The sequence below is a fragment of the Medicago truncatula genome, chromosome 1, assembly GCF_003473485.1.
Source record: "Medicago truncatula cultivar Jemalong A17 chromosome 1, MtrunA17r5.0-ANR, whole genome shotgun sequence".
Lineage (NCBI taxonomy): Eukaryota > Viridiplantae > Streptophyta > Magnoliopsida > Fabales > Fabaceae > Medicago > Medicago truncatula.
In genome coordinates, this window is record NC_053042.1 from 44,487,438 (window position 1) to 44,512,819 (window position 25,382).

Genomic DNA, 25,382 nt, shown 5'->3' on the forward strand with positions numbered 1-25,382 from the left:
TATTTTTTGAAGTTTCCGGATTACAAATTCCGAAAAAATCCGTTACTCATTTTTTTCACGCTTTAACAAAAGAAAACACCATTCCGGATTATATAATTCGGAATGCTCCGAAGGTAATTTTGGAAAAAAAAAATAGGGCGCGCGAGGATAGACATAGGGTGGGAAAAGTAACTCTCTTACTTTGATGCCTAACATTTAAGCTTTGTTAGTTTGGAGGGGAGGGCAAGACTAAAGATCAATACAATCAATGAATCAAATCTATCCCACTCCAATATTAAGATCCATCAACATGACAATCGGAAATATTTGAGATTGCTTTTATTTACACCCAGAGGTGGCCATGAGGGTGGACGAGAGGGGGCGCCAGCCCATGGCACAATTTCTTAAAAGGCACTAAAAATATTATTTTACTTAATAGTAATATTAAATAGATATAGTCCTTTTTAACTCCCTTTGATAAAATACCTTTTTAGAGAATGTTGATTATGAATGAATCTTTACAACAAAATATATAAGAAGAAAGACATTTGAATAATTAGAAAATATAACTTTATTGATCCACTCATGACACCAAAAATCTACCGGCCCTGGTTACACTCTTTTGGAACGAATTTGTATGTGTCACTACTCACTACCTGTGCTTTACGGGTGAAGATTGTCTATTTGTCTGTTTTTTATTTTTTGCTTTTTGATTTTAGCGGCTGCTGGACATACATTTTTTACACTTCTTTTACTACACAAATTCTAAAATACTAGATTTGGTTGGTTAACAAGTGCTCCTCTTGTTGCCATACAATGCCAATGACCTCTCTGTGCAACCTCGCGGTAGTTATTTGGCCTAAGTTTGTAAGTACCACATTGACGAACAATTCGGACATTCATGCAGGTGTCCTTTTCTTTATGTTCAAATGGTCCAAGCCGTACAATTGAGTTTCGTAAGATGGTTCAGGTAAGATTTCAATGTTTTTTTTAGCTACAAGTCCCAAAACTAAAGTGTATTCTAGAACAAAGTTAGCATGTTATTTTTAATAGTGGAAATTGCTGTAACTGTTTCTAACTGATGTATTCAAAAGGAAGGGGATTCAATTGTAGATATCCTGTTTGAATAAAATGTTTCGGTTGGATTTCTCTAATAGTGGGTAAAGGTCATATCTCAAGAGTAGAATTTCAATACTTGAATATGATTAATCGTTCATAATCCAGAACTTTAATCATCAATCAGTTCATAAAATACATAATAAACTCTAACCAGGTTAGGAAAATAAGACAGTGTAACATTCTTTTTCATAACTCACGGTCAAAGCTGTCGCAAACAAATCACCATTATACATTATCATGCAGTACCAAGTGGTACATATGGAACAAACTTATAACCAAATTTCAACATTACATCATTAGATTACTCACAAAATAGACGGCACACTCCTATACGCTGTCTGAAGCTGCAAAAAAGACATATGTAATGTAACTGATTGATTAACTACCCACCAAACATTTTATGAGAGCTTTAACTTTGCCCTTACATGACCTTTAGAAATCTGAAATTGTTCGGTTATACCTAAATGAGCCATCAAAAGCCAGACATGGGTAAGCAACTCACCACCTTGGGTGAGTTGCTTAGCATGTTGAAGTCCTCTACACTGGCTTGCGGCATGACACAACATCTCCACCCAAACATGACTTATCATTTCCCATTTCCTTTCTTTCGACCAATTCTCCTCCGTTTCTAAAGACTGCAGTGATTTGGCAAGCCTACATGCATCAAACAACACAGATTTGCTTCTATCACCTTTAACCTCTGATGGTAGAATATCTGTATTCACTCTAAGTATCATCTTGCAAACTTGACTTCTCTCTTTTATGTATTTTCTCTCTTTCAAAAGTTCATCCACCTCTGCACACGTGTCTTCAAATCTGATCTGTCCTATTCCATTGGGCAGCAAAAAAGGGCATACAACAAGAAGATATATCATATAATCCGACAACAATTGGCTTTTTTCACGACTTTGAAGGGCAATGTGATTTATGTTTTGAGACTCATCATCATCTGAAGAATAACAAAGATCTGTAGCAATATGCCAAAGCAGAATACTCTGATCAAACTCTACCTCCTTAATGCTCTGGTTAATCTCACAAACATTATCACACCTCCATCTGTTAAGAACTCGATCACCCCTGTGAGCGCATAATGTTTTACATGCTTCAATATCTTCTGCTTCCTTAGACTTATCCTTAAGCTGGTCAAAAATGAGTTCCTTCAATCCCTCAGAGACTTGTTTTGTTTTTTGGTAGTAAGACTTCTCGAAAAACTCATAGATGCGTAAGAGTTTCTGTAATTTGATACATTTTACGGGCTCATCTTTCAAGCAGAATCTTATGAGGTTGAATTGTGACATTTGATTAGACCACCTGATAGTGTGTGAGAGTTTGAAACAAATTTGACAAAACGAGATGAACCTGTAGAGAAGATCCACTCTCCGATTCGTATGCTTGCTCAGCCAATTCATTACCCAACTTGAAGAAAGTAAAACAATGACTGCATATATCTCAAGAAGAATAGCCCCGACGAAAAGCACAAAAGTGATAACCAGGTCATAATACCTGTGTTTGTATCCTTCATCATCAAGTTCATATACATTATGTTTATGTAGAAAACAAAATGCGATTAATGCAGAGAGTGTACAGAAAAAGCTCACAGATTTCAGGAAGATGCCGCGGTAGGAATATGTTATCACTGCCTTTGTATATAAAATATCATATATTAATCCTAGCTCAACCTCAATTGCTTTAAAAGCATCTTTCCAGTTAGAATCTTGAAAAAAATATTGGCTGCTTTTGTGGTCTTGAAAACTGAAGATGAGATCTGCAAATAGGCACTCAGGAATGTTGTAGAATTTGAATCCATCACGTAAAGCTTGACAATCTGGAATTTTTGTATTTGGTATTTTGGTTCCCCCTTGAGAATTAGGATCCAATACTAAGGGAGTAGTTTCATTAATTTCATCTAAGGTAACATGATACCCTTCTTCTTTTTTAGCAGTGTAATCATCCATGAATTTAGCATAGTTTGGTCCTGGGTCTGGAGGAGGGAGAATTGATTCTCTGAATCCATCGCTGCTTCCGGACCGCAGTGACCAAGTCCTCTCACCATATTTGATTATTCCTGCCATGACAATAGGAACGGTGACATACTTAAGGGGATTGGTGTTCCATGACCGATAAACAACATAAACTGCAACTGCTAATTGGTAGAGTAATTCAAGCATATGTCGTGGCCACAGTTGGTTGTCTTCAAGAGAGTAGGCAGTGATTGTGTCAGGACCACCAAGATGCACAAGGAGAAATGGTGCCCAGATGGCCATAATTACAAAGTTGGTGTCTGTCTTATGATCTTTAGTGTCTTTGGAAAGAATTCCCAGAGCAACGGTAGCAACCCAATCAGCTGACAGATAAGTGAACCATATCAACAATTTTAGCCTTTTATCAACTATATGCTTCCTTCGGTTACCCAAAAAGATGAGTACCATTTGTAAGAAGAGACTAACAGCTACCAAAATCCGAAGTTCCAATACATTCCACTCTTTTTCCAGACTTGGAGTATTGTGATTATCTGATTTTGATTCTCTTGAATATACCATCAAACTGAAAACAACTGAAAAAACATATCTATGTCAATGGTTTTCTTAGCCTTTTTAGAAAGGAAATCAGGACCACTGTTGAATTGAATAAATAAATACTGAAACAAACGTCCAACTTACCAGCGAGTAACATTGCTTGCTTTTGTGCTTCTACTTGATTGCTATTCTGTTTTGAGAAATGCCACAACTATATGACTTGTTATGCCTGACTGAGCAATGCCTTCAGGTTTCCTATCTTACTGAAGTACCTCTGTTAGCTTAATGCATATATCAATATATCACTCTTTTTAAAATTTTATATTTAAGGTAGCATGTAATAATCGTAAAAAAAAAAATAGAAAACAAATTTTCAACATGTCACATTATGCCATTAATGAAAAATGCCAAACATTAATAATTGATAGACATGAAACAAAATTATGTCCATTTGATTTGTGGACTATCTTGTTAGTAGGGAAGACATGTTTTGCCAATTGGCTGGACTAGTCAATAATATACAGCCATCACTCACAAATATCTTTGTCGTCTTCTTCCCATCTTATGCAGATTCCAAAATATTTCCTTCTCATCCTCCTCCAAGTCCAAACAAAGAAACAAAAAAAATTTACTTACTTTCATTATAAAAAAATTGTGCAAATTACATTCCAAAAGGAGGGTTGGAAGCAAAGCAAGAGTACATTCCTTAGGCAGAACAGAGGTCTCTTGAATATATCTATGTGAATTATTTGATCAGCCTTAGGAAGCAAAGTAGGACCACTATTGAATTGAATAGATAAAGTCCTGAAACAAACATTTTTCTTACCAGCTAGTAACATTGTTTGTTTTAGTGCTTCTACTTGATTTCTATTCTGTTTGGAGCAATGCCTTTAGGCTTCCTTCTTTTGTTGATAGTGTAATTCTATTGTTAGGTTTAAACATATCATTATTATTACCACACTTTGAAAATTTACATTTAATTTAAATTTTGAATCAAAATAAAGAAAGAATGAGCTATTTGATTGCATTTTCGCTGTACATTTAATTATTTTACAGCGATGCTATTTCTTACAAGATACAGAATCACGAAATACACGATACAGTGCAATACGGTTATCACTAGTATTATTTTAATTAGGTGTTTGGTGGAAAACACGGTGGTGTCGCTGTTATTCTTGTTTTTTGTGGATTTAGTCTTCGTGGTAACAGGCATTTCCCATTATAACACAAATTATCACCATGACATGTCATGTCATGAATGAAAAATGGCAGACAATTGTGTTATCAATAAGTTGAGGCCTAAACCTATCAATAGTATACAACCACCAATAATAACGTTGGTTGTTTTCCCACTCATGTAGTGCAGTTAAGTCACACACCTCTCATTGCTTCCAAAGCTTAAAATATCTCCTATCTTGGTCCTCTTCCAACTGAGTCCAAAGAAAGCAAATTAGAATTGAAAAAGCATGAGAAAATATTCACTAAATAATAGAGCTTACATCATTAATATTACTTGAGCATGGCCGACATTGGAATTTCATTAGCTTTATCAGCCGCCAACGTCGCAAACGGTCTATCCAAAATCCTGATTGAAGAGTATGCAGTGTTGGGTGGTGGGACAATTAGGCACGTAGAATGGATTGAAAGAGAGCTGAGGTCAATGCAGGGATTGTTGGAACAGGCCGGGCAGCGTGCGTACGGAGAACAAGAACAAGAGTTTAATGAGTGGGAAGAGAAGTTGAAGGAAGTTGCTGGTGATGCAGAGGATGTGATAGAAACGTTTGTGATCAAATCGGTGAAAAGGAGGAGATGGGGAGTTCTGTATTGGATTGACAAACACAAGGTTGGGAAAGAGTTGCAGAAGATCCGCAGGAGGATGAGAGACATCTCTCAGACTGGAATGAACTTGAACACAAATGTCGTCAGTGTCTCTGTTGAAACTCCAGGAAGAGAAGCACCGTCATCAACAACTACCTCAGTTGTGGCCCCGGCAATGGAGAAGCTTGATCACATTCTGAGTCAAACTACTATAGTTACGGGTGATGAGGTGGTCGAGATGGTGGAACAAGTAAAAGGCGAACTTGTTGAGCTGCAAAATATTGTGTATAGTTTGCGGTCAGCAAGTGAAAGAGAATATGTGTGGTTGGAAGAGGTGAAGGAACTTTGCAATTATACTGAAAGTGTTGCAGGTAATTTCATCCTTGTCAAGGAAAGACGGTCTAAAATGGGTATGCTTAAGAAGCTCCTTTATCTTTCAGCCGATTATGCTTCTGAAAATGAATTTAAAAAACAGATGAAGTATATTGGGACTCGAATTGGAGATGCAGTTCACATAAGTTTGACTTACGAAGTTGGTGGACAGTTAGACATGGGAGTGGGATTCAAAAAAACATCCCCTGTACCAGACTTGTCAATAGAGAGCTGGATAATTCTCCACATCCTATTCCTTTTTGTTTGCCCTGTTATTGTTCTTTCCAAATTCTCAGAACCATCCTTGTTTTTATTGTTAGTAATCATCTCTCCCGCTTACAAAATTGTTCATGATCGAGGAAGAAAAACATCTAAATCCAGTATGGTGAAGAAGAAGAAGAAGAAGAAGAAGAAATGGATGGGAAAGATAAGACGGTTTCTGCGCTTCTTTTTTTCCACTGTTATTTATATCATAATTTTCATCCTGTTTCAGTCTTACCCTGTCATGGGAACGTTCCTTTTCATCTTGAGTTTTTCACTTACTGAAGTTATTGCGTGGAGTATAAACAAGAATAAGAGATGGAAGAGAAGGGAAATAATAAGGCGGTTTACGCGCTTCTTGTTTTCCACTGTAATTTATTTACCGATATTTTTCTTGTTTAAGTTTTACCCGGTCCTGGCAATGATCCTTTTCATCTTGGGTTATTCACTTAATAAATTTATTGCGCGGAGTCTGAAGAAGAAGAAATGGAAGGTGAGGGAAAAAATAAGACAGTCTCCGCAACTTTTTTTTACCACTGTAAGTTATACAGCGATTTCCAGCCTGATTCTGTTTCACCCTGTCCTGGGAGTGTTCCTTTTCATATTGAGTAATTTACTTTATGAAGTTATTGTATGGACTGTGAATTTATGGAGGTCTACAGCCAATAATTTGAAGTGTACGGAAAGATATTTAGCTGTAATGCGTGTGTTTTTGAATGATACAGCCGAAAGTGCGGAAGGCCTAAATACAAGGCAGAGAGCCTGGGTGGATCAACTGAGAGTCGTGTCTCAAAATGGTGAATTTTTTATTGATGGAGATGCAAAAGGCAAGGGTGGTTGTTTGAGCAGAATTAAGTTTGCCAAGGATATCAACTGTTTGTTGAAAGAGATTCTTGATATATCAGATAGGAAGGCCATTTATTGCATTGCAAATGTTCAAAGAAATCAACAAGACCTTGTACCTTTATTGGGCATACAAGAAAGAGATATTGATAATGAAATCATTGTTGAACACGCAGAAAATTCTAGTGCCATGCCAGCAGCAGCCGCCTCCTCCTCCTCCTCGTATCGGCCTGTCATGGGGCTCAAAGAGAAAGTCCAATCAATCAGAAGGGAAAAGGAATTGATGGATGCGCTGCTTCTGGATGCACAAGAGATGGGAGAATTGGAGGGAAGATCCAGAATCTGGGTGGAGCAACTGAGAGATATTTCCCTTGAAGCTCAATCTGTCATTAACAAATATGATGCCAAACTGAAGCATAAGCCAAATGTCATCTACATTTTTAAGTACTGGACCCGATGTGTTCTTAATAAGAAGGTAGATGGTATCAAAAACAAAATTGAAGAAGCTTCTAGGAGAAGAAAAGCATATCGTTTGGTGCAAATTCAAAGCCGAGCCGTATCCATGTTTCAAATATTACGTGCAAGGAAGCAACTGCCTTTCGTTGCCAATGACTCCAGTGTGGTTGGATTTCACGATGACAGACAAGCTCTGATGGCTGAGTTACTGTCAGACGAGAAACGTCGCTGCATTACTTGGATTGTTGGAATCGAAGGCACGGGTAAGACAGCACTAGCAAAGTTGATATTTGAAGATAACACTGTTGTAGATCATTTTCAGCATCGCGTATGGGTGTCACTGCCTTCAAATTGTACGACAAACCAGTTTGTTGCAGAAATTGGCAAGGAAGCCGCCGAACAAATTACTGTAGAAGAAGAAGTCTTGTCAACTGATTACGTACTCACAACCTTGGCGCATACAAAGTACCTCGTAATTGTTGATGGCATAAAAGAAACTTCTCAAGTATACTTGGATACCTTGAACAGGGCCATACCCGATAGGTCAACGGGAAGCAGAGTTCTTTTTACAACTCGCAATGCAAATGTATCCCAACATGCAGCAGGTACGATCTTTGTTCACCCACTGCAGTTACTAGATGATGAAACTAGTTGGCTGTTGTTCACAAGACATTTGAAGGTGGACATTCACCCCGAGTCAGAAACAGAACTTATCAAGGTTGGAAAAGAAATTGTAATGAAATGTGGGGGGCTGCCATCACAAATATTGAAAATGAGTGATTTTCTTTCGCATAAAGATGTTACACATGAGGAGTGGTCAAGAGTATTGCGGGGTGAGCAGCTCAATGAATATCAAATACAAAGTTGGTCTGGAATGCTCGACACAATTAATAATAACTTACCTTCTTATCTGAGAAGATGTCTATTTTACTTTGTGATATTCCCTGCTGAATTTGGGATCCCTGTCAGAAGGTTGGTTGTTTTGTGGGTTGCCGAGAGTCTGGTTCATCAGACAGAAGATGACGAAATGCCGCCAGAGCTAGTTGCAGAAAGGTACTTGACAGAGTTGATAGATCGGAACATGGTCCAAGTTTCCAAGAGAAAGCGCAATGGAAAGGTGAAAACATGTCGTCTCCCTAGTGCTTTGCGACAACTCTGGTTGACAAAGGCTAATGAGTCTAGATTTCTACATGGCCGTCAATCTTCCACGGATTCGAATGAAGATCCAAAGAAGTCCATTATTCGCCGGGTTGCAGATCATCTTGATAAAGATGATATCTGGAATGATCATATTCATGGCGACATTACTGATTCAACTTCCCTTAAAACCTACTACAAGGACGTTCTCTCCTTTCTTTCCTTTGATACTCAAGAGGGGAGTAAACCTGGGCATCAAGTAGGTAGCTTTCTCAAGGGATGTATTTCAAGTGATTGCTTCTTGCTCCTTCGTGTGCTTGATCTTGAACGCGTTTACAAGCCTAAGTTGCCTAATCGCATAGCAAGACTTTCACGGCTAAGGTATCTTGGCTTGAGATGGACTTACTTAGAGTCACTTCCATCATCTATAAGCAAGTTGTTGAAGCTACAGACTCTTGATCTCAAACATACTTATATTCATACTCTACCTAGCTCAATATGGAAGATGGAACTCAGACACTTGTTCTTGAGCGAGACTTTCCGAAGCAGATTTCCACCTCAACCAAAAGGTAATTCTCTATCTGACCTCCAAACTTTGTGGGGACTGTTTGTAGATGAGAAGACTCCAGTGAAGGATGGCTTGGACAGATTGGTCAATATCACAAAATTGGGATTAGCATGCCAATCAATGTCACTAAACCAAGAGGCAATGATAGCTCAACTTGACACGGTAGCAGACTGGATTACGAAACTAGAACACCTTCAATCGTTGAGACTGAAATCAAGAGATGAAGAAGGTCGACCTTGGAATTTACACTTGAAGTCCTTGGAAAATAACATAAATCTCACAGACATGTATTTGCTGGGAAGATTGAGCAGTTCATCTATTCTGTCTCAATTCCCTCTGAGCCTCGTTGAACTTACCCTATCACATTCGGAACTAGAGGATGATCCCATGATACTTTTGAAAGATTTTCCACATCTTCGAACACTGTGTTTACTCGCAGAGTCATACGTGGGCACAACTGTGGTTTGCGAATCTCAAAGCTTTCCTCAGCTTCATGTCTTAAAATTTTGGAAGCTGCAGCATTTGGAGGAAATTAAGATAGATCCAGGAGCACTCCCATGTCTAAGACAACTGGAAATCAGATCGTGTCCAAACATGCAAATGCTTCCTGATGGACTAAAGCATGTCAACACTCTGCTTGAATTGAAGTTAACAAACATGCCAATGAAAATCAATGTTGAGGCGCATAACATCCCAACCAATTGTCAAGTCGTCCAAACTAAATTTCAGTAGAATAATATATTTCCATCATTGCACAGCATGGTGAGTACTCAGTTGCCTCGTTTTTTATATGTTTGCTCTCTTTATCCTTCACTCTCAATTGACACCCAATACTGTAGTTTAATTATGTAAAATACTCTTGGCGTGGCAGTGAGCTGTGGTCATATATCTACTGTGGATTGGTCTGAAGGAAGCCTCAATTGGATTCAACAAACTTCGTCAACTTAATTGCTTATAGTGCAAATGAAACTACTATTCACATGTTGCTGTGGAACAATAAAGGATGGTTTTGAGTTTGGTTCTTTGTTTGAAGTGTGTGTGAATTGTAAATTTTGTTTATGGACTTATAATTTGTATTTTGACATTGTGTTGTGGAATCATAATATTGTGTTGTGTGTGAAGAATATTTGTATTTGAAAAAGTTATTTTCCTAGACTGTTATTATTAATGGAGCTGTTGTCCTGATTTCTGTGTGGAGTTTTAAATACTGATTGATGAGTGAAGGAACTCAAATTTTGAATTGAGCATTTCTTTATCTACATTATGTCAATTTTTTGATCTGCATGAACCGTGCAATCAAATGTGTAGAGGCTGCCTGTAGTGGATGACCACTTTGGTTTGTTGGTGCCTTAAAGAAAAATAACCTGCTTGCTGCAGCAGCTTAAAAAGGCATTGGTTTCTAGCATACCATAATGCATTATTATCTTAACGCATTTAATACTATTCTCTTTAAATTATGAGCAGGTCCTCTATATATTCTTTGTTACTATTTACCAGTGCTTCTATTCTATGGACCTTCACCACATATTTTCAACTTTCAGTATCATACAATCAGTTTCGTTAAAAGTTCATTGATACTTTTCTATCACAAATCATACCAGAAGCATTCCTCTATTTCCTTAAGCTTAAACCATGGGATATGTTGCATGTTCACCACTAAATTGATTTTACAGTTCATTGATAAAATATAATGGACAAACAAACCGGTAAATATTTATGTAGTCGAAATTGGTCAGAGAATTCTCAGCTGGAAGATTTTCAGGATGTGTATAGCAAATGCCTTGTCCTTCCATTGTTGTTACCACTCGTCGATAAACATGTGCGGCTTTGTGCTCTCAACACCACATTTGTGCATCTTCTTTTTTTGTGGTGGCCGGGTTCGAACCCCGACCTTGCATATATTATGCTTTGTCCATACCAACTAAACTAGGCTCACGAGAACCACATTTGTGCATCTAAAAATGCCCGAAAAATAAAATTTACATAAAATATATTTTGAAAAAATATTAATTTTTAAAAATGTCACATTCTTAAAGTTCGCTTTAAGTTTTAGTATTGGTTGAAAACGGACTTGGACAAAGAATCATATCATTAACTAAGTACTTAAAGAACTAAAAGCCTTAAAATGTTTTACGTATAAACTATAAACTATCTTTGAGAACTTAGGAAAATAAACTAAAAAAAACTTTATGAACATGTTAAAATTTGTTTTCATAAGTTGTGACAAACAATCTTGTAAATATTTGGCAATATATAAATTCAAATAAATCAATTCAAATTCACCCTAAAACTTAATGAAAATACTTTTATAAGCTTAGTTTGAAAGGTTTTTGACTTTTTGTGAATGAGTAGATATTTTGATTACACGCAAAGACAACAAAGAGAAATGAAAGTACATGCTTCACTCACTCATCTCACAACAAACACAAGAAAGAAAAATGCTTCGTTTAACATCATCACCATTTTCACTTTCTTTCCCTTCAATTTCCAACCTCAATCTTCTTCCATCATTCCCTCCTACTTCACTGTTCTACCTTCCTTCTTCATCTACTACTTTCCACACTACTTCACTTCGCATTCACACCCCACCCCCTCTTTCTTCTTCCCTTTCTTCTTTCTCTGTCGATCAAACTACTTCCATCTCTCAGGTTTATTCAAACACACACTTTTTTGCCTCTGCATTTATCATTGTTTCTTTCATTCCTGAATACAAATCCTTTTTTTAATTGGGATTTCTAACTTTTGTTTTAATTATGATGGCCCAGATGCAGGATAATTTGTTATTGTACTCAAGAGCTTATTGGCTCACTCAATCGCTTATTGCTTGGAATGTTGATCATCATCAAAATGGGATTTGTTACCTACTTTCCAGTAAAGATGCTTCTTTGAACATTTCTAATTCTCAAATTCAAGGTTATATTTTCTGAATTTCTACTTTCTTTTCAGCTTGTAGTGTATGTATGTAGCACCGATACTTTAGATTGAAGGCCGGTCATATGTGGTTGCATTTAGTGTATGTTTGGTTCTGTTTTGACAAGAATTAATTTTGAGTGAATTGATTCTGACTTATAGTTAGTTGCAAAAAAAAGTGATTTGTGTTTGGGTACATTAAGTTGAATTATAAATTTGTGTGTTAATCAATTCTTGAATCAAAAGCTACAAATACTAGCTTTAAGTAGAATTGTTTTTAGTCTATAAAATTGATTTCTCAAAAAAATGTCAAATATAATTTTATAGAGTGTAAATTGCTTTTGACATTTGAAAAGCACTTTTATGGCATCTAAAAGTGAAAACAAACACCCTCTTAATCCATTTCCATCATCTCAAACTATTACGAGCGTCCATTTGTCTCTGTTAGTGATTCATAATTTCTAGTTTTTTTGGTGCGTGACAAAAGATATTCTATTTTTTTTCATTTATAATTGATTACAAATGTTCATTGACTCTTTCTATCTGTAATTGATAGGCGAGGATTTGAAAATCAAGCTTCAAGAGGATAAGGCTGGCCTTCCTGCAAATGTAATACACGCTTTTTAGTCTGTATCATCTCTATGATTTTTCAAAATAGCAAGCACTGCTAAATACCTCTGATTGCTTTTAGGAATAGACAGTCAATTTAGTCCATAAACTATCGCTCTCTCACCAATTTGGTTCCTAAACTATTAAAATCAACTAAAAAGTCCCTAAAATATATTCCCATGGTTTAATACCTCAAATAACCCCTATAAGTTGGGAAAGGTATGAAAGTAGCCCCTGTAAAATAAAAAACACAAATTTCACCCTGTAATTTTGGATTCTTCATATTTTAACCCTTTATGGGGGATATTTTCAGACCTCACCCAAATTACAGGGGCTATTTGAGGCATTAACCTGATTCTCGTCCATCAATTTGGTCGCTCAGTTAACTGGTTTAGGGACCAAATTGATGGAGAGGAGAATAGTATAAGGACCTTTTAGTCGATTTTAATAATTTAGTGACCAAATTGGTGAAACAATGATAGTTTAGGGACTAATTGTTTATTCTTCTTTTTGACAATGTGGTGGCTTTTGAACAAGCACTATTTAGTTACTTCTGCAAACTTTGTGTTTATAGGTGGTGGAGAAATTTCCACACATTCGAGGTTACAAAGCTTTCAATCTGCCTCCCGGTTCCGATATTAAATCTCTTCTTAAATCCCAGTTGGCGGTTGTTATTTATGATTGTAAGTACTGGCTGTCTTCAATAACACATAGGAGTATATTTAAAAGTTATAGGATAGCATATTGTTAGTAATCCCACCTTAAGTGCAATCTGCCCCTAGTTGCCTTGTGTTGGCTTGACTTTGAGGGGGTGGATTTAGTCTCACATCGGTTAGATAGGACTCTTGATAAGAGTTTATAAAGAGGAGGCACTCCTCGCCTTACAAGCCGGTTTTGTAAGGATGTGTTAGACCCCAAATTTCTACACATATATTTGTGTTCAGAAGCACTTTTATTAGCATAGTTTAGTTAATTTCTAAACTATGCTGCACTAGATTGTGTAGAATGAAAACTCTATGCGGCATGTGCTTTGCACTATATTTGATGATATTTAGGCTTATATCATTGTATTCTTGTGTAAATGTGGGACGAAGAAGTGCCTTGTAGTCATTAGTTTCTACTAACAACATTTCCTTTCATGATTTTGCTCAGCTGATGAGAAATGCAGAGACTGTACTGGTTTGCAGTTACCTGGTGTTTTAGATGAGCTTTTTTCATATAATGGTCCACTCGGTGCACTTTTCTCAGAGGAAGCTGTATCACTTTACTTGTGGGCGCCTACCGCTCAAGTATATTTTCTTCCACTGAAATAACATAAAATTCCTATGGACACTCTCTTCAACCTTATCTTAATATTAAGATAGATCTTTGCACATTATTTTTGGGTGAAAACAGTCGGTGCGTGCTTACATCTATAAGCACCCATCAGGAGATGATCCCATAGAAATTGTTCCTCTTGAGGAGGAACACGGTGTTTGGAGAACTAAAGGGCCAAAAAGTTGGGAGGGTTGTTACTATGTTTATGAAGTATGTGTATACCACCCGAGCACTTCGCGGGTTGAAAAATGCTATGCTAATGATCCATATGCTAGAGGGTATGCTTAGTTTTCCTTCAATTGTCTATTCCAAATTATTTCTATAATCTAGATCTTAAGTGATTAAATACAAAATTCAATTTCCCAAATGATTTGTTGTTTTAACCTCTTCTTTTTGTGTATTAAGCAGACTTTCATCAGATGGCAGGCGGACTTTTCTGCTTAATCTTGACTCCAATGAGTTGAAACCTGATAGATGGGAAAATCTGGCAGATGAGAAACCCATTTTACATTCTTTCTCTGATATAAGCATATATGAATTGCATATAAGGGATTTCAGGTAACTATTCACATCTTTAATTTTATCATAGTTATCTTGGTGACCTTTGAAAAACATGTGTATGCCTTAAGCACTAAAATTAAAATAATGTTTTATAAATAAATAATGTTATTTTTTTATGCTTCTCATTTGAATTTGTCTAATTTTTAGTTCTCCTGGTTTCTCCAGATATCTTTAGGCTTATATTGCTTGCCAGTCTGTAGTTGTCGATACACATTAGCCAATTTCCATAATCATTAAAGTAGTTAATTATTGTGCTTACTGCTTTGTTTTTAGAAGTATCACTTGGGATTGTTGCTTGCTCTAAAGTAATATTTTCTTTCTCGCTCTAAACGCTTATCACCTTTGCTTGTTGCCATATAGTGCCAATGATCTCTCTGTGCAACCTGAATTTCGCGGTGGTTATCTTGCCTTTACTTTGACGGTAATCCTTACATCTTAGTCTTTCTAAATTCTAACTATAGAGTTCGATAAGAATAAAAATTTCCATCTTTTATGAATAGATATGGACATAATTCACTTTTTGTTTGTTTTGCTGCCTATTATCTTATTTGAATTATCTACATGCATATTTTTGAAGGATTCAGCAGGTGTACTTCATCTAAAGAAATTATCAAGTGCGGGTATCACCCATGTCCATCTATTGCCAACATTTCAATTTGCTGGGGTTGATGATCAAAAGGAGAACTGGAGAAATGTTGGTAAGATTTATAACATATTATCCACTGAATAAAACCTTTTTCGCAATTAAACTCCCTCCTTTAAACATCTTTCATGGAACTTCTAGTTTTTGAATGAGTCATATTTGGGCTTTTACTCTTATAATTTTTTTTTCCAATGTTTTTAATTAACTCATTTGCAAATTAAAAATTGGTAATATAAATTTAAAAGGTTAAAGGGAATTTTATGTATATCTAGTTTTAGTTTAAGCTATGCTTTCCAGTCTTCAGGGAAACTTTCTCTTAGTCTCAGTTACTACTGTGTCGTCAATTGAATGAATACCTATGTCTATGTAGGCAATTCTAATGTCCATTTAACATTTGTTTCATCTTTCTATCATGCAGTTTTTTATATGTCCTTTTGTATATATCTGACTTCACCATTTTGATAGATACGTCGGTACTGGAAAGCTTTCCACCTGATTCAGATCAGCAACAAGCTCTTATTACAGCCATCCAAAACTTTGATGGATATAACTGGGGGTAAGTTTCTAATACCACGGTGATGGACAATTCAGACACTCATATATGGGAAAGTTTTCTTATTTATGTTCTCGTCTTAAAAAGGTACAACCCTGTTCTTTGGGGTGTCCCTAAAGGCAGCTATGCAAGTAACCCAAATGGTCCAAACCGTACAATTGAGTTTCGTAAGATGGTTCAGGTATGAATTCGATGTTTCTTAACCCTGATGTTAAATTCATCGATATATAAGTTGTAGTTAATTTTGTTATGTGGAAGAGTAATGCCATTGTCTATTGTGGGTTAAATAAGTTCTTTTGTTGTTCTGTCTCTTGGAATTTATGTACATCGCAGGCTCTTAGTCATATTGGCCTTCGTGTTGTGTTGGATACTGTCTACAATCATTTGCAGGGAAATGGACCCTTTGATGAACATTCTGTCCTTGATAAGGTCAGGAATTATCAAGAATTTTTCTTCAGTTGACTTTTAATTATTTTATTTAGATACGTATATATGTAGCTGTCCTATTGAGTATTTCTCCATTATTTTGTTAGCATATCTACTTCTGTGGTCTGAAAAAATGTATCTTATAGATTGTTCCAGGTTACTATCTAAGAAGGAACACAGATGGTTTCATTGAGAACAGTACTTGTATGAATAATACTGCGAGTGAGCACTCTATGGTTGAGCGTTTGATCCTCGATGATCTTTTACACTGGGCAGTCAATTATAAGGTGATTGTTTATATCTTCACTCGCTGTGGTTGTTGTTGTTGTTGTTGTTGTTGTTTATGTCTTCACTCGTGCTTACTTGTTTCCTCTTTGATATATATGATTTTGAACATTGCTGTTTTTCTGTTAATGGAATGGACCTTCTAAATTCCTAAATAGTACATCATTGATTTTATGCGCAGCGTTCATTTTATTTTATAATTTTTATAGAATTTATTCCCGCTCATGAAATCTTTATTGGAGATTCTTTATCTGATTTGTAGAGAGATTAAGCAGTCTGCAGCTTTGTATTTTTGTTGTTCTTTGATGTTTAAGTTATCCTGATTTGAAGGATTTTTTATCCTCACCTTAATTATACTTTCCCTTCAATTTTCTAAAAAATATGTATTGAGATTCCATAGATTGATTTTCATTCATCATAATATTATTTTTTCTTTCCAGGTTGATGGGTTCAGATTTGACCTTATGGGTCATATAATGAAGAGTACAATGGTATGTAATGTAACTCACTTTGGCATTTTACTGACTTAATATGAAATTATATTATAAGAAAATGCAAGATATGGATAGACAAAAAGTAAGAGCTAACAAATATGCTATAATGTTATTTCACTCGGTTATGGGTCACACAGAAAAGAACTTCAGCAGTTTCTGGCCCTCTGATTTTGGATTATGGGTTGAATCCAATTTTTTTTTTTTTTAATAAAAGATGAATCTGATATCATAAATCAATGTATGTTTATAGGAATTCTTAAATGAATGTGTGACAAGGAAATAAAATAAATGAATGCATGACAAGGCTAATATGGTTGGTCATAACCTGGCTAAGGTGGCCATATACAACACCAGTTCTCAGCTTTATTTTGACACTCCCCCTTGTATTGATTCTTTGATTTTTAATGAAATGCATTAGTTTTCTCTTGTTAAAAAAAAAGGAAATAAAATAAATGAAATATGATTTCGTGACATGGGTGCAGGTGAAAGCAAAAAATGCTCTCCAACGTTTAACAAAAGAAAAGGATGGAGTTGATGGTTCAAGCATCTACATGTAATTGTTCTCAAATGTTGTTTTTTTATTGAGGTTCACACATTGATGAATTTCTTTATGATCTTCATCCCTCTTCATTCGCATGTTGTATTTTTTCCTCATATTAATTTCTTTATTTTTATTTAATTGAAAAACAGATATGGTGAAGGATGGGACTTTGGTGAAGTTGCCAAAAATGGGCGTGGGATAAACGCTTCTCAGTTCAATCTTGCTGGAACACAAATTGGGAGGTTGGCTTTGCCTTTTTCCACCACATGCTGCTTAATAATCATTCAAAACGTTTTTTCTTTCTAAATGTACAAGATAGAACTTCTGGTTTAAATGTTCTTTTTTTTTTTGTATTTTTTTTTATTAAGAAAGAAGTCAATTCAAACATGCATCTGCGGATGCAAGTTCAACTGATATGGCTGTCACGTTCTAATTTTTAATAATTGTGCATCATTGCTTAAACTTCTGTGTTGAATTTCAAACTACTCTATTTTTTTGTTGTTGATTTGTCTTGCTGGAATGTAATATTCAGCTTTAACGATCGAATTCGCGATTCCGTGCTTGGTGGATCTCCATTTGGCCACCCTCTTCAACAGGGTTTTGTGACTGGTCTACTTTTGCAGGTGTTTATTTTCTTTCTTATATAACTTAATTCCTACTCCTTCTCCTCCCTTCTCAAGCTTCTTGATAATATATTTAGAGGAATGCTAGCAACACACATTTTAACACACTCTCTTTGATTGGTTAAAACTCACATGGGTCTCACAAAATTATGTGGGACCCATATAAATTTGGTGGAACCCGTGTGAATTTTAACCAATCAAAGAGAGTGTGTTGAAAAGTGTGTTAAAATGTGTGTTGCTAGCATTTCTCATATATTTATATAACTTTTTTTATTAAAAAAAGACTATTTTGCAATTTGGCCTACATATAATTATTCATGTCACAGATTGTATATTTTTGGCCTCTTCCTTAGATGTTTTCTGTATCCATTCCTATCTGCTATTAGTTGCCCATTTACCACTTCATAATGAACATCTTTCGCTCCACTGGCAGAAATTTAATATGAGTTGTTGCCACAAATTAACATGGAAAAAATATGCACAGCAATCCCTTTTAGTGCTTGCATGCAAGTTTAATTCAAAAACTTGTTTGTTGCGTTTTATCCTATTTCTGCAGCCTAATGGCCATGATCATGGAACAGAAGCTAATATGAAATCCATGCTTGCTGCATCAATGGATCACATCCAGGTTTTGGCTTTATGAAATTTTGTATTATATTTCAAGTTTAAAATATTGGAACACACTGGAAATTATTGAATATTGCAGTGCCTGCTGGCGAACTTGACATTTTCATGGTTGGATTTCATGTAAATTTTGATGTTTTATGTTTTTGACTCGCATCCTTTCTTCTGTCTGTTTCAGCTTTTGAATAGGTGTGTCGTTTTATACCTATATCCAGATAGTAAGCATTAAGAACCGGGGAGATGATTAAAAAATTCTCTTTACAAAATTTTGGAGAGAAATTAGCTCACAATATTTTGACATGATTTTGCATAGATGAAGTTAATTTCTTTGTCTTCTCGATTAGTTAAATTCAAAATAATTAGAACTTAATTTATACTGTTTAATTTGCTTACTTACATAGTCCCCTTAAGATGGATACTTGGTAGCTGTAGCAGCCACAAATTTTATCGTTTATCTATCTAATATGTGATCTGCATTTGCATTTGATGGGACACAACTTTTTGATCATATAAACTTAACAAATTACTCAATTTCTCTTACTTTCTCTTTGACCCTTCTCTCTGTGAGTTAGTGTGCTTGTGGTTCTCTGTAACTGAATCAATGCAATACAAAAAACAGACATGCATTATTGACTGCTAGAATGCTAGAGCTCTGTAACATCCTGTTATCACTATTCCGATCAATTTGTTCTTTCATGTTTATTAGATTGGAATGGCTGGAAACTTGAAAGACTTTGTACTAACCAACTCCGAAGGAGAAGAGGTATTGACATTGGTCCACTTGCTATGTCTATTGGAATTAAATTTGTACTGTGTGCATAATGTTTAAAAAATATCACCGTGTCTGTTTCATTTGAATAGTTGAATTGCCCTAGTAATTGTGAAATAATATTGAAATTATGATTTAATTCTTATTTTGATGTATGATCTAGTGTTTTCTTGTTTTTAGGAAGAAAAAAAAAATGTGTATTCAAAAATTGAGATATAAATAATTTAATATTATTTTATTCTGCTGGGAATGGATGGTTGTTGGGGAAGTAGCTGATGGAAACTGGTACCAAACATAGAGATTTAATAGTAATAATTTACTTTTATTGTTGACAGAATAAGATTATACGATAAATTTCCAAGAAATTCATGGTTCTCTCCCGTCCAAGAATTTGAGAGCTTGGCCTCTCCCTCCCAAATAACCACTTTCTAATTTTCAAAAGTAACCCACAACAGCCTGTGGTTTCCCTTTTATTCACACACAATACATAACTAACTTAATAACTACTTACTACATAATAACTTACAGAATAACTACCATAACTGCTATTGTAAAATATAATAGTATTTATTTAATAATGATAATAATAATAATAATAATAATAATAATAATAATAATAATAATAATAATAATAATAATAATAATAAAAAGAACAACAACAACAACAATAATAATAATAATAAAAAATAGTCCAACAGTAGCCTTCAAATTGTGGGCTCTGCAATGTAAATTAAAAAGACGTGAAAATGTACATTGGTGATAGCAGGGTGAAAGAATATTCGATCATCGATCCTTAAAATTAAAATATGCTAGTATTATATTATCCAAGTTAAAAGCAACATGGAATGGGTGAGAGTATTGGTAATCTCCCAAGTCAGATTGCTAATATTTGAATAAGAGAATTATAATGACTGTTATGAATAAGTGGCTAAGGCCTAAGATGATCATGGAGAGTGGTAGTCGCGAGTCGCGACTCATGACTCTTGGAGTTTGTAGTGGAGGGCGGCAATGGTTGGCGTGGCGAGTGATGACAATGTTAGGAACAGGATTAGTTGCTGCTGAGGTCTCACCTCGACTAGAGATATGGCCAAATTAATCATCGATTCCTTATAAGGCTTGGACAATCCTCATCTCTTGAGATAGCTTTAAGAGTTGAGCAAGACCTAAAACCTAAATTCTAAGCTGGGTTTAGAGGTTATCCTAAATCTGTTATTGGGCCACCCATATTCCACCACACTCTAGATGTTCAGTCCTAAGGGCGAGACAATGTTGTTGAGGACCACCTGTTTATGTCCATGCTCCAGATCTGTGTATGGAAGTATTGACGGTAGCTGGAGAGAGCGGCCTTATTGTTTTTTAGAATCAGAACTCTTAAAAAGAAAATTTACAGCTAGGAAGTTAGGACCAGGACTAAATATATTGGAAATAGTATGCAGATAACTGCTTGCAGCTTTGGTTGGTTTGTTATTCTGCATACATGCAACAAATTTGTGAACTTAATATGCACAATAATGAAAATGTTGGTGCATTTCCTCTGATATATGATATCATCAAAATATTGATACCTGTAGGCAGAATGAGAACTCTTTTTATGAGAAATTGCCAAATAACTTATTATGATTATATCAGGTGAAAGGGTCGGAAGTATTAACATATGGTGGGACACCGGTTGCATTTGCCTCATACCCTATAGAGACTGTAAGTGTATTCCATAGTATATCCCCTGTCCCCACTTTTCCACTTCTATAATTCTCTGTATTTTTGAGAAATGATCAAGATTTTAAATTATCAATATTGAACATTGACCATCTTTTTAAACAATGTGGTTGTGAAAGGGGATAAAAACATTTTGAACATTTTAGTTGTTTACTTTTTCAGGTCAATTATGTTTCTGCTCATGATAATGAAACCCTCTTTGACATTGTGAGCTTAAAGGTAATGTGATATCATCAATATTCTTAACATTTTATTTTGCACATGCAATTTTTTTTTCTTTCTGGGTCTCTGATAAAAGTTCATTATTTACTTTCAGACTCCGATGGATATCGGTGTAGCTGAGAGATGCAGGATAAACCATTTGGCAACAAGTGTTATAGCATTATCACAGGTAAAATGTTTGCTGCTTAAGTCACGAGATTTTGTATTTCTTTTATTTATACTGATCTTATGTTGGAGGCTTCAGTAAGTGCAACAAATAGGATAGGGTAGGATAAGACAATCTAGAATAAGAAGTAATTTTTTGACAAAATATAGGATAAGTTAATAGACTTGCAAAAGTATAATCTGATTGTTCAGCATATTGTAACTGTCAATTTCTTATAGCGAGACTATTATGGTACTAAAGAATTTCTGTTCTTAGGGCATACCATTTTTTCACTCCGGTGATGAGATACTCCGCTCAAAATCACTGGATCGAGATTCATACAACTCTGGGGATTGGTTCAACAGGTATTCTCTACACAATCAACTTCTGCTATGCGTATTAACTATCATTGTCACTGCATTAAATTTGCCAAAACTAGTAACATCTGTATCATTATAATGGTCTAATATTTATAGTTGTTGCTTTGTTATTTTATACAGATATAGTGTCACTTATAATGTGCTTCTTTCTCCTAACTTCACTTTTAATCTCGCAATTTCAGGCTTGACTTTACATACAATTCCAATAATTGGGGTGTTGGTCTTCCTCCACAGGAGAAAAATGAAAAACACTGGTCACTGTAAGCATTCTAATACTTCATTATCACCATTTAGTGAACGGTCTTCAAATGCATGCATTAATGGTACAGATTAAGGAATTATTATTTTTTTATTAAAAAGTATAACATTCAATATATTAGTAATATCAACTATCAAGTATTACACTTTTATATGGATAATTTCTAAGCGCACTTGTTGGCGCTTCGTAAAATATGCCAACACTAGGACACCGACTTACCCAGCATTACATTGATAAAACTTATTATCTGTTGGGTTGTTGCAATTGTGATTTAAGGGAATCATTTTGTTTGTTTACCACTTCTATTGAATTTGTTTACTACTTGATGATCTTGAGTATCCTTTGACTTTTCAGAATGAAACCAAGACTGGCAGACCCATCCTTCAGGCCTCAAAGGATTGACATCCTAGCTACCATGGATAATTTCTTAAACCTGTTGCGTATAAGGTATTCTTCAGCACTTTTCCGCCTGAGGACGGCAAATGCTATACAGGTGAGATATTTTACATTTCATCATTATGTAAAATTACTTCATCAATTAGTACATAGATACTGAAGTTCTTAATCAGCTTAAGAAATATTCTTTTTCAGCAACTAATTATTTTCATCATGCTAATCAACTTGAATTCTGAAGTATCAAATTCTGCAGTGTTAATAATTAAAATGCTAATGATTATAATCATCACCATTGGCAACTGTCATTGTTATCGATCTGAGTAATAGTTTTTCAAGCTTTAATATTTTGATTTCCGGTGTCATTTGCAGCAACGAGTACGCTTTCACAACACTGGACCATCGCTGGTTTCTGGAGTCATAGTGATGAGCATTGAAGATGGTCATGATGGCTTTCCTGGGTTGTCTCAGCTGGATCCCATGTATGTTAAAACATATTGCAATTTTTTTTTTTATGACTAGGACATGCTTTAGTTTTGTTGACAATTGTGTTGGGCAGATATTCATTCATTGTTGTCGTTTTCAACGCGAGTCCACAAGAAGTATCATTTGTTAGCCCTTCCCTGCAATCAAGAAATCTTCAATTGCATCCCATTCAGGTACAATCACTTTCATCTTCAATTGGTTGAATTTTATCTACTTATAATTTCAAATGAGGCATTCAATTCCATGGTGTGTACTGTGTTGTAGGAAATGTCATCTGATGAGCTTGTTAAGAGTTCAAAATATGAGGCTTCTTCTGGTTGTTTTGTTGTGTCTCGAAGGACGACAGCTGTGTTCGTCGAGCCAAGGAAAATGTAAAGTGAATGTGAATGCTTTCTTTCGGGTGTGGATATTAAGCCGATAATGTAATAATTACAAGTGATTATGATGCTAGTTTTGGTTCATCAGGGATGGTTGTTGTGTGACCTTTGCAGTCACACCTCAAACACTTTTTTGACATGTCGTGTAATTTCACACATAAATTTTTCGTCTTTTTTCTCTACATCCATACAACTAGTACAAAATCTTTATTAGTATAGCGTTACAACTGATACATCTAGATTCAACAAAGAAACATACAGTAAAATGACACTAATACATCCAGGCAAAAAAAAAGAACCATACACGCTCTAATATTATGGCATCCAAAGCTTGTAGTTTACTACTAGGTTTGGTAACTTCAATGCTGAAAATGAGTTTTGAGTGAATTTCTAATGAGTTACCCTGTTCTATATTCACCCTAAATTCTGAGTAAGATACTTCTGCTATTTTGCTATTGAGTTCTCTTTACATTTTCAAAAGCCTCCCAAAATTCTAATTTCACTCGTAGATTACAAAAACCGGATGGAATTTGTTTGGATTGTACAATCCAGACACGTATATATTAAAAAAAAAAAAATTACGACCTTTTATACATCCAGATTGTACAATTTAGATTTGTAAAATACACATTTTAGGACTGTTTACACATCCAGATTATACAATTTAGATGTGTGAAAGGCATTTTTCAGAACATAAGAGTCATTTATAAATTGTGGTAGTATGACAACTATGCCACAAGTTATATTTAGGATTGGAGACATCATTTCCTCTATATCTAGATCAGGTCCAATTTTACCTTGAAGAAGGGTCTTCAACTGTTTGCTATTGATTATTCAAAAAAAAACTGTTTGCTATTGAGGTTTTGTTATTATAGATAAGCCGGAAAATCCTCTCTGGTAGAGAATGGTCGGTCATAGATTGATCATATTTGCATATTATGTAATTTTCATTTGATGGTGTATGATTGTTGGGGGGAACAACCTCATCCTGATGCATTTTACACGAGGTTATCAAAATCGTCGCAAAAGTTTTTAACAAAAGCTGGATTTTCACAATAACAGCTTGGACTTTGAATGCTTGAGATTGATATTGCTCTTCAATATTTTAGTATTTAGGTGAAACGAAATCTCTTCAATATTTTGCACCTTTTCATAGTTGTTACAGTTTTCAGCATGGTTTTTCGACATGTGACGTGTAGTTAGGTATTTTCTTTGGAGAGTATGGATGTACGGAGGCCGGTGGATGTTTAAGAGTAGTCTTTATGTGTTGTAAAAATTTGTAGTGTTATTTTTTTGGTTTTCTTCTCTTTGGAGTTTTTACGTTGTATTCTTGCATTTCTATTTCACGTTATATTTTCACTAGTCAAATTTTCCCAACAGTTTTTTTTGTTTGTTTTTTGTTTTTTTACTCGTCTTTTTTTATGTGGTAGTCAGAGTTTGAAATTCGAATCTTGTATATATTATGTATTGTCTATACTAACTGAGTTAATTAAGCTCACTCTAAATAAATAAGAGAATATTTATTCATATCACAATATAATATATATCTATAGATGAATGAGCACCAGAATATTTATAGCTTGTTGTATTGTTAATTTATTCATAAAAGTATGATCAAGCTTTTAGCTTTTGATCACGTTAAATGAAAGACATCACAGCCTAAATTCTTCATATTGAGTTGAATTGGGACAACGAGTTATTGCGAATCACTTTTTTTTTTCTTTTCTCACAGCCCAATTGTTGTGGATTATAAAAAAAATAAAAAATTGATACTCAACAATTTAAAAATGAATTTTTAGAGATTTGAAAAAGAAAAAAAAAAAACATAATGTTTTGTGTCCTCTTCAGAATATACACTTTGTTTACAACTATTTTATTTAAACATCAAATGATTTCATATTTGTTTATCTTTGTCTCTCTTACTTTTATCTTCTAAATTTACACATTTAAAAAAATAAAACATCGACTTTGGCATCAAAA

The 25,382-nt window shown here is 35.0% G+C and overlaps 3 protein-coding genes across 3 annotated transcripts; 2 read left to right on the forward strand and 1 right to left on the reverse strand.

Moving 5' to 3' along the window:
• Positions 1-1,280: 1,280 nt before the first annotated feature.
• LOC25484816 (uncharacterized) lies at positions 1,281-3,907 on the reverse strand. The gene is made up of 2 exons (XM_024784447.2): positions 3,759-3,907; positions 1,281-3,652 (listed from the first exon to the last, which is right to left on the reverse strand). The coding sequence occupies exons 1-2, from the start codon at positions 3,769-3,771 to the stop codon at positions 1,497-1,499; spliced, it is 2,169 nt and encodes a 722-aa protein (XP_024640215.1). The 5' UTR covers positions 3,772-3,907; the 3' UTR covers positions 1,281-1,496.
• Positions 3,908-4,648: 741 nt separating this feature from the next.
• Positions 4,649-10,254, forward strand: LOC25484817 (putative disease resistance RPP13-like protein 3). The gene is made up of 2 exons (XM_013613816.3): positions 4,649-9,831; positions 9,941-10,254. The coding sequence occupies exon 1, from the start codon at positions 5,134-5,136 to the stop codon at positions 9,799-9,801; it is 4,668 nt and encodes a 1,555-aa protein (XP_013469270.1). The 5' UTR covers positions 4,649-5,133; the 3' UTR covers positions 9,802-9,831; positions 9,941-10,254.
• Positions 10,255-11,427: 1,173 nt separating this feature from the next.
• Positions 11,428-23,586, forward strand: LOC25484818 (pullulanase 1, chloroplastic). Its single transcript, XM_013613817.3, has 28 exons — positions 11,428-11,717; positions 11,835-11,982; positions 12,536-12,588; positions 13,163-13,271; positions 13,741-13,877; positions 13,984-14,183; positions 14,314-14,463; positions 14,827-14,887; positions 15,044-15,164; positions 15,575-15,665; positions 15,750-15,843; positions 15,996-16,091; positions 16,235-16,375; positions 16,814-16,864; positions 17,350-17,420; positions 17,558-17,650; positions 17,941-18,031; positions 18,588-18,659; positions 19,362-19,418; positions 21,054-21,122; positions 21,303-21,359; positions 21,457-21,531; positions 21,784-21,872; positions 22,070-22,147; positions 22,501-22,639; positions 22,912-23,021; positions 23,099-23,198; positions 23,290-23,586. The coding sequence occupies exons 1-28, from the start codon at positions 11,466-11,468 to the stop codon at positions 23,398-23,400; spliced, it is 2,916 nt and encodes a 971-aa protein (XP_013469271.2). The 5' UTR covers positions 11,428-11,465; the 3' UTR covers positions 23,401-23,586.
• Positions 23,587-25,382: the final 1,796 nt, after the last annotated feature.

What these genes read in the sequence shown, in the direction of transcription:
- LOC25484818 (XM_013613817.3), top strand. Translation starts at nt 11,466, where the DNA reads ATGCTTCACTCACTCATCTCACAACAAACACAAGAAAGAAAAATGCTT. An exon ending in TTCTAATTCTCAAATTCAAG is followed by an intron (nt 11,983 to 12,535) that starts GTTATATTTTCT and finishes TGTAATTGATAG; the next exon opens with GCGAGGATTTGAAAATCAAG. An exon ending in GTGTTATAGCATTATCACAG is followed by an intron (nt 21,532 to 21,783) that starts GTAAAATGTTTG and finishes TTCTGTTCTTAG; the next exon opens with GGCATACCATTTTTTCACTC.
- LOC25484817 (XM_013613816.3), top strand. Translation starts at nt 5,134, where the DNA reads ATGGCCGACATTGGAATTTCATTAGCTTTATCAGCCGCCAACGTCGCA.